This window comes from Echinops telfairi, unplaced genomic scaffold (genome assembly GCF_000313985.2).
Source record: "Echinops telfairi isolate 266 unplaced genomic scaffold, ASM31398v2 ScPeMD7_18;HRSCAF=68, whole genome shotgun sequence".
Taxonomy (NCBI): domain Eukaryota; kingdom Metazoa; phylum Chordata; class Mammalia; order Afrosoricida; family Tenrecidae; genus Echinops; species Echinops telfairi.
This window is the reverse complement of record NW_022103915.1, coordinates 921,269-928,573: the sequence shown is the minus strand read 5'-3', so window position 1 is coordinate 928,573 and position 7,305 is coordinate 921,269. Positions and strand designations below refer to the sequence as shown.

Sequence of the window (7,305 nt, the reverse complement as noted above, 5' to 3'; positions counted from 1 at the left end):
CGGTCTCTGGAGGGGAGGGAGGGCCTGGCCCCATCGGGGTGGCTGGGGCTTGGGGAGAAGGCGCGTGGAAAAGCTTAGGCAGGCTCCTTGCTGGATGCTGACACTCATGACCCCCAGGTCAGTCGTATACCATGATCGGGAGGGACAGCTCGCCACAGAGCCTGGGCGTCGCGCCCTGTGCCATCTCCTGGCTCTTCAAGCTGATCCACGAACGCAAGGAGCGCACGGGTACGCGCTTCTCGGTGCGCGTCTCAGCCGTGGAGGTGTGCGGCCGCGACCAGAGCCTGCGCGACCTGCTGGCCGACCTGGCGTCGGGCAGTCTCCAGGACACACAGTCCCCTGGCGTGTACCTGCGGGAGGACCCTGTATGCGGGGCGCAGGTATGCCTATTCTGGGGCATGTGGGACATGACCGTGGGTGGGGCGCCCACCCACAAGGCTGACCCGCTCGCTACCCACTGCAGCTCCAGAACCAGAGTGAGCTGCGGGCGCCCAACGCAGAAAGGGCAGCCTTCTACCTGGACGCAGCCCTGGCTGCACGCAGTTTCAGTCGCCTGGCCTGTGGCGAGGAGGCGCGGGGTAGCTCCCACCTGCTGTTCACACTGCACGTCTACCAGTACTGCATGCAGAAATTCGGCCACGGTGGGAGTAAGTGTGCCCTATGTGTGGGTGGTCTGTATCTGTGTATGCATGGGTGGTGTGTGTGGATGTGCAGTTGGTATGGCTGTAGGATGGTGTGTGTGTGTGAGGCAGTATCTGTGTGCAGTACAGTGTGTGTGCACACACAAATGGTGTGTGTGCCTAAAGGGAGGTGTATGTGCAGGGTGGTATAATTATGTGTACACATGAGCAGTATGTGTGCATGAAATGGGGTGGGTGTGCATAGGTGGTGTGAGTTACGGGGTGGTGTGAGTGGGCACACAGGTGGTGTGTGTGCATGAAATGGGGTGAGTGCACAGGTAGTGTGTGTATGCAGGGTAGTGCGTGTGTGCTGCGTGGGGTGTGTGCATGAAATGGGGTGAGTGCACAGGCAGTGTGTGTATGCAGGGTAGTGTGTGTGTGCAGCGTGGGGTGTGCATGAAATGGGTGAGTGTTCAGGGTGGTGTGAGTTGGCACACAGTGGTGTATGTGCATGAATGGGATGGGTGTGCACAGGTGGCGATGACTTGAGAGAAGACCCACATTCCCCACCCCCTTCCTGCGAGAAGTTCTTGCCTGGGGGGCCTGGCTGCTGTCCACGCTGGTGGCCCCTCTCACTGTGGGTCCTTCTGTCACAGTGTCTGGGGGCCGGAGCCGCCTGCACCTCATCGACCTGGGCAGCTGTGAGGCAGTGACTTCCAGCCAGGGTGGGGATGCCACTGGGGGCCCCCTGTGTCTGTCCCTGCCCGCCCTGGGCAGTGTCATCTTGGCCCTGGTCAATGGAGCCAAGCACGTGCCCTACAGGTGAGGGGTGGGCCCCAGGGATGGCTGGGGAGCTGGGTCCCTGCTAGCCCAGTGTGGCGGGGTCAGGGCTCAGGGAAGGGGAGGCAGTGATGGTGCAGACCAGAGTCTGCAGGACTGGCTCTAGCTGGGACCCCCGCCCTGCCTGCCACCCCCAGGGACCACAGGCTGACCATGCTGCTCCGAGAGTCCTTGACCACCACCTGCCGGGCCACCATGATCGCGCACGTGTCTGACTCTCCATCCCACCATGCCGAGACGCTCAGCACCCTGCAGCTGGCTGCGCGCATTCTGCGCCTGCGCAGGAAGAAGACCAAGGTCAGTGTGTCGCAGGGTCCTGACGGTGTAAGGCACCGCGGGCACAGGCTGCGAGGGTAATCTATGTATTCACGCCTCACCTGCCCCTCTTAGGCCGCGAGTGGCCGTCGGCAGTGGGCTCGTGTCCTCCCCAGGGCGCTGATCCCTGTCCACCGCGATGCGGCCTTCTTGCATGGTGGCGGCCGTCATGTGCAGATGACTACCAGTGTCCCTGCTAGCTGTGGGCACAAGGGGACAGGAGCCGGCCCTGACAGGAGCTGGAGGGTGGGAGAACACCGTGGAGGGAACATAGGTCACTGACCGCCCCCACTACCCCCCGCAGTACGCGTCCAGCTCATCAGGCGGTGAGAGCTCCTGCGAGGAGGGCCGCTGCCGCCGCCCTCCTGCCCTGCGCCCCTGCCTCCCGCGCACTGCGGCCCCGGACCCCGAGCACCGGGCACCCGGAGAGCCCGACTACTCGTCCAGCAGCGAGCAGTCATGTGACACCGTCATCTACGTGGGGCCCGGCGGGGCAGCGCTGTCCGACCGGGAGCTCACGGACAACGAAGGACCCCCGGACTGTGTGCCCATCATCCCTTCGCTGGGCCGCCGCCGACCTTCAGAGGGGCCCTGGGACGCCGACTCAGACCACTTCCGCTGTAGCACCTTCGCGGAGCTGCAGGAGCGGCTGGAGTTCATTGACGGCAGTGAGGGGCCCCCGCCGCCCCCTGCCAGCCCTGCTCGCACTGCCAGGAAGGCCCCGCCTTTGGAGACCCCGTCCCCCAGGAAGGCCCCGCCTTTGGAGACCCCGTCCCCCAGGAAGGCCCCGCCTTTGGAGACCCCGTCCCCCAGGAAGGCCCCGCCTTTGGAGACCCCGTCCCCCAGGAAGGCCCCGCCTTTGGAGACCCCGTCCCCCAGGAAGGCCCCGCCTTTGGAGACCCCGTCCCCCAGGAAGGCCCCGCCCCCTGAAACAGCGTCCCCCAAGAAGGCTGCCGGCCCCCAGGGAGACCAGAGAAAGGACAGTGGCCTCAGGCCTGAGTTGCCCAGCCCAGAGCCCGCTCTAACCCCGTGGCCAGAGGAGCCTGGGGGAGGGGACCCCGGAGGGGGGGGCGCTGTGAGGACCCCTCCTGCGGGCTGCCCCCCTCTGTCGGCTCGAAGCCGCTGCCTGGACCGCGGCCTGCTGACCGCCACAGTGACGGTGCAGCAGCCGGTGGAGCTCAACGGCGAGGACGAGCTGGTGTTCACAGTGGTGGAGGAGCTGCCACTGGGCGCCCGGCCTGCCAGCCTGGTCAGTTTGGGCAGCGACTGTTCCCTGCAGGCCCTGGCCTCGGGCTCCCGGCCTGTTAGCATCATCAGCAGCATCAACGATGAGTTCGATGCATACACCTCAGCACAAGGAGCCGCTGCCCCCAGCTGGCCCCAGGAGGCCCCGGCCTGGACCTGCGGGGGCCGCCATGGCTCCGACAGCTCCCGGCTCAGCGAGGCCAGCGTCTGTACCTCAGACAGCCCAGGCCTCTCACCGCAGCCACCCTTCAGGTCCAGCCCGGACTTGCTGGCAGGGCCAGACCCCCAGGCCCCCCACATTCTGGAAGGCTGCTCAGAGGACACATCAGACAGCCCAGCCCAGGCCTCCCCAGGGGTTGAGACGGTTTCTGAGACCCCCTCTGGGGCTGGAAGAGAGTCCTGGACTGGGTCCCCAGGGCGGCCACCCCCGGCACACACCATCCATTCCAGCCTTCCACGGAAGACCAGGACCACAGCCATGGGTGGCCAGGGCGCCCCCGGGTCTGAGGGCCTGTCTGAGGACCCTTGGCTGCTCCGGACCTACAAGACCGATGCTGTTCCTGTGGCCTCTGCCCCAACCCTGCCCTCCCCATGGCTGCCCCAAGCGCAGGCTCTGCCTCGTGTGCAGAGGGTGGTAGATGGATGTGAGGTAGCGGCCAGAGCGGTCCGGAAACCTGAGGCACGCATCCCGCCACTGCGGCGGGGGGCCACCACGCTGGGTGTGACCACACCCTCCCCGTCCTGTGGTGACAGGCCCGCTGAGGCCACAGCCGCTTTGGGCAGCCTTAAAGCTGCCCCTAGCAAGAGGACCACTCCCCCCAAGGGCACGCCCCTCCCGAGGCCTGGCGGGATGGGGCCCCCAGCCCCACCAGTGCGCAAGTCCAGCCTGGAGCCAAAGAACAGCCCAGCCCAGGCCCCTGGCCCAGCGGTGGGCATCTCCAGGACTGCCGTGGCCCCTGCCCTCCGAGGGGAAGAGGAGGTCAGGCCTGGTGGCAGGGGCGACCACCCCGCCCCCCGAGCCACAGCCAGCCTGAAGGTGCGGCCTGGCAAGGTTGAAACCACACACCGGTTGCCCGGGCCTGCATGGCTGGAGAGGCCCGAGGGCCCGGTTCAAGGCGGCAGCAGGGCCAGGGAGCCTGTGGGGCGGCCGGGCAGGGCCATGCCCAGGCTGGGGGCAATGTCTGGGAGTCCCATGCCAGGCCCCGTTCCCCCCTGCAGGGGCAGCCCAGCCAAGGGTGTCGGAACTTCTAAGCCCCCAGTTGCAGGAGGCAAGGGTCGCAACCTGGCGGCCAGTGGTCGCAGCCTGGCGGCCAGTGGGTCGAGAATGCTCAGTGCCTCCGTGAGGTCGCTGGCCCCCACAGGGACGAGCAGGCCACCGGGTGGCTCTGTGGTGGGCCCCCGGGCAGCCTCCCGGGGGGCACCCAGTGCCGGAGCCAAGGCCAGCCGGGGCACTGTCATGGGCACCAAGCAGGCACTGCGGGCTGCCCACAGCTGGGTCCAGGAGCTGGCAGGCGGCGGCGGGGCACCCCTTCCCAGCGGCCCCTCCTGGGGCCTGACCGACTCAGAGGGCAGCCAGGACAGCGGCGTGCATGGGGGTTTGCCTGGCGCCCCAGCCCTGCCCTCACCCTACAGCAAGGTGACCGCGCCCCGGCGGCCGCAGCGCTACAGCAGCGGGCAGGGCAGCGACAACAGCAGTGTGCTGAGCGGGGACCTGCCCCCCGCCATGGGACGCACGGCCCTCTTCTATCACAGCGGGGGCAGCAGCGGCTATGAGAGCATGATCCGAGACAGTGAGGCCACGGGCAGCGCTTCCTCGGCCCCCGACTCCATGAGCGAGAGCGGGGCTGCCTCCCCGGGCGCCCGCGCCCGCAGCCTCAGGTCCCCCAGGAGGAGGGCTACAGGTGAGCCTGCTCTCTGAGCGCAGCCCACCACCCTCCTTAGGCTCACAGGACCTAGGGATGGGAGCATGCAGGGCCTTCCCTGGGGGCTGTGCCATCCCCCCAGAGAACCAGACTCATGGCCATCGGGTTGGTTTCCATGCTTGGGGAGCTTATCAACAGGCTAGAACCGCCCATGTGAGTTTTTGAGGCTGTAAATCTTTAGGAGAGCAGATAGCCTCCCCTTTCTCCCAAGGATCGGCTGTTGGGTTTGAACTGCACCTCAGCTACCACCGCACTCTGTAGTGTATCAGCCTGTAAGACAGGTGCAGTGCTTCCGTGGGAGATGTGTGCACACAGTTGTCTGTGGAGGGTCCAGGCCACCGGCTGAGCAGCTTTCAGGGCACTCAGCGTCCAGCTGCTCAAGGCTGGCCCCTCCCCGTGGGAGCAGCCCATATGGGATTACCCAGAGACACAGAAATGGTTGGTATGAGATGAGCCCCACTGTGCCCTGGCTGGCTGGCCCTCAGACAGCACGACTCCTGCCTGTATCCAGAACCTCAGTTCTGGGTCCATGGGCTGGAGGGAAAGCAGGGTTAAGGCAGAAACTGGGCTGGGGCCATTGGGTCCAGGACGGGACAGAAGGGAACGTGGGGGTGGGGTAGGTAACAGTTAACTCAGGACCAGGGCAGCAGGGTGGGTGTGGGGTGGCCCCACAGGAGTGCGGCTGGTGGGTAGAGCTGAGGGGTCCAAGTGGATGGAGGGGCATGAACCTGGGCCCCCTGAGGTCACCTGCCCCCTCCCTGCTTTGTCTGCCCCAGGTCAACAGCGCCGGCGACTGATTCCCGCGCCACTGCCCGATGCTGCTGCTCTGGGCCGGAAGCCCAGTGTCTCGGGGCAGTGGGTGGACCTGCCGCCGCCCCTGGCTGGCCCTCGGAAAGAACCTTTTGAGATCAAGGTGTATGAGATCGACGACGTTCAGCGATTGCAGCGGCACCGGGCAGCCTCTCGAGAGGACCCCTCTGAGGTGAGGGGCTGTGTGCACTGGGGCGGGCAGTGGGAAGGGGGGCTGGGGGCCTGGCAACCCTACTGACCCTGCTCTTCTTGTCTGCAGGCCTCTCTGGATCTGGAGAAGGTACAAAAGCCCAGTTCTCTGCCCCCCTTCACAAGGTGGGGGCGTCCCCAGTGGGAGCCTTGGCCCCACTGTAACCCAGCGGGGTGCTGGGGCCAGGGCTGGGACTCTGGTCACAGCAGTGAGCCCTGATGTCATGTCCCTAGGGCCCGGCCAGCATGGGCACCCGGCTGCGGCTATCGGAACGCAGGCTGCAGAGGCTGCGGGAGGTGCGGGCACGGCGTGAATGGTTGTGCCAGGAGCTGGCGGAGACACAGGGCAGGCTGATGGTGGAGCGGGGCCGCTGGCTGGAGCAGTGTGAGTGTCACCTGTCCCCCACCCCCCCTGCCGAGCCCCAGTGGTGCTCCCCCTCTGAGTCCCGCCGGTCATGAGCATGGGAGAGCACCCTGTCCCACGTGACAGAGAGTGCAAACCAGGCAGGCTGGCTGCCGGAGCTGGGCCTGATCTGTGTCTATCCCCCAACAGTTGAGGTGGCCCCGGAGCTGGAACCCGAGTCGGCTGAGTACCTGATGGCCCTGGAGCATGCCACGGCTGCCCTGGAGCAGTGTGTCAACCTGTGCAAGGCCCACGTCATGATGGTCACCTGCTTTGACGTCAGCGTCACCGCCCCCGCTGCCACCTCAGGCTCGCAGGAGGTGGACGTCTGAGGCCGGGGCTGCCAGCAGGAGGGGGTGTGCAGGGGTGCGCGAATGAGAGTGGAGAGGGCCAAGGATGTGGCAGGGTTGGAGGGATGAGGATGCAGGGCCAGGGGCTAGGAGAGATGTGGAGTGTGGGGGAGTGGGAGCTGGCAGAGCTGTGAGGAGGAAGGGAGAGAGAGAGAGAGAGAGAGAGAGAGAGAAAGAAAGTGAGCCAGGAGGCTGCCGCCACTGAACACAACACAAGTGCCTTGTACCTGGGAGCTTGGTTCTCCTTTTTGCTTTGGTGCTAAGAACCGGGGCACCAGTAGGCTGGCTGCATGGGGGCCCTGGCCCTGGCCCTGCAGGAACTGGGCAGTGGTACCGGCACTGGGGTCTGCAGGCCCGCCAAGCCTTCCTCATTGCCAGGCTATGTGTAGCAGAGAGGGCTTGAGCCCCCAGGGGTCTTCTTCAGGGTTCAGATGACCCTTTCCCTCGGCAGGCCCTTCACCAACATGACCGGGCTTGGGTCTGCATGGGGCCAGTGGCCTGCCCCTCCTGGCACCCGTCCCTTCCGGCCTAGGACTGGGAAGGGCTTTGCGGGGGGGCCACAGTGCCCCCCTCCACGGCAGGAATTCTTACCCAAACAGCAAAAAACCACA

At 66.1% G+C, this 7,305-nt stretch overlaps 1 protein-coding gene across 1 annotated transcript in view; it reads left to right on the top strand.

Moving 5' to 3' along the window:
* Positions 1-6,789, top strand: part of KIF26A (kinesin family member 26A) — a 34,246-nt gene extending 27,457 nt beyond the window's left edge. Inside the window, exons 8-17 of the mRNA XM_004699129.2 lie at positions 118-380; positions 464-647; positions 1,277-1,442; positions 1,598-1,757; positions 2,080-2,531; positions 2,655-4,921; positions 5,719-5,924; positions 6,012-6,032; positions 6,176-6,326; positions 6,495-6,789. Coding sequence (XP_004699186.1) covers positions 118-380; positions 464-647; positions 1,277-1,442; positions 1,598-1,757; positions 2,080-2,531; positions 2,655-4,921; positions 5,719-5,924; positions 6,012-6,032; positions 6,176-6,326; positions 6,495-6,676 — 4,052 coding nt within the window. The 3' untranslated portion in view covers positions 6,677-6,789. The remainder of the gene's footprint in view (positions 1-117; positions 381-463; positions 648-1,276; positions 1,443-1,597; positions 1,758-2,079; positions 2,532-2,654; positions 4,922-5,718; positions 5,925-6,011; positions 6,033-6,175; positions 6,327-6,494) is intronic.
* The last annotated feature ends 516 nt before the right edge of the window (positions 6,790-7,305 follow it).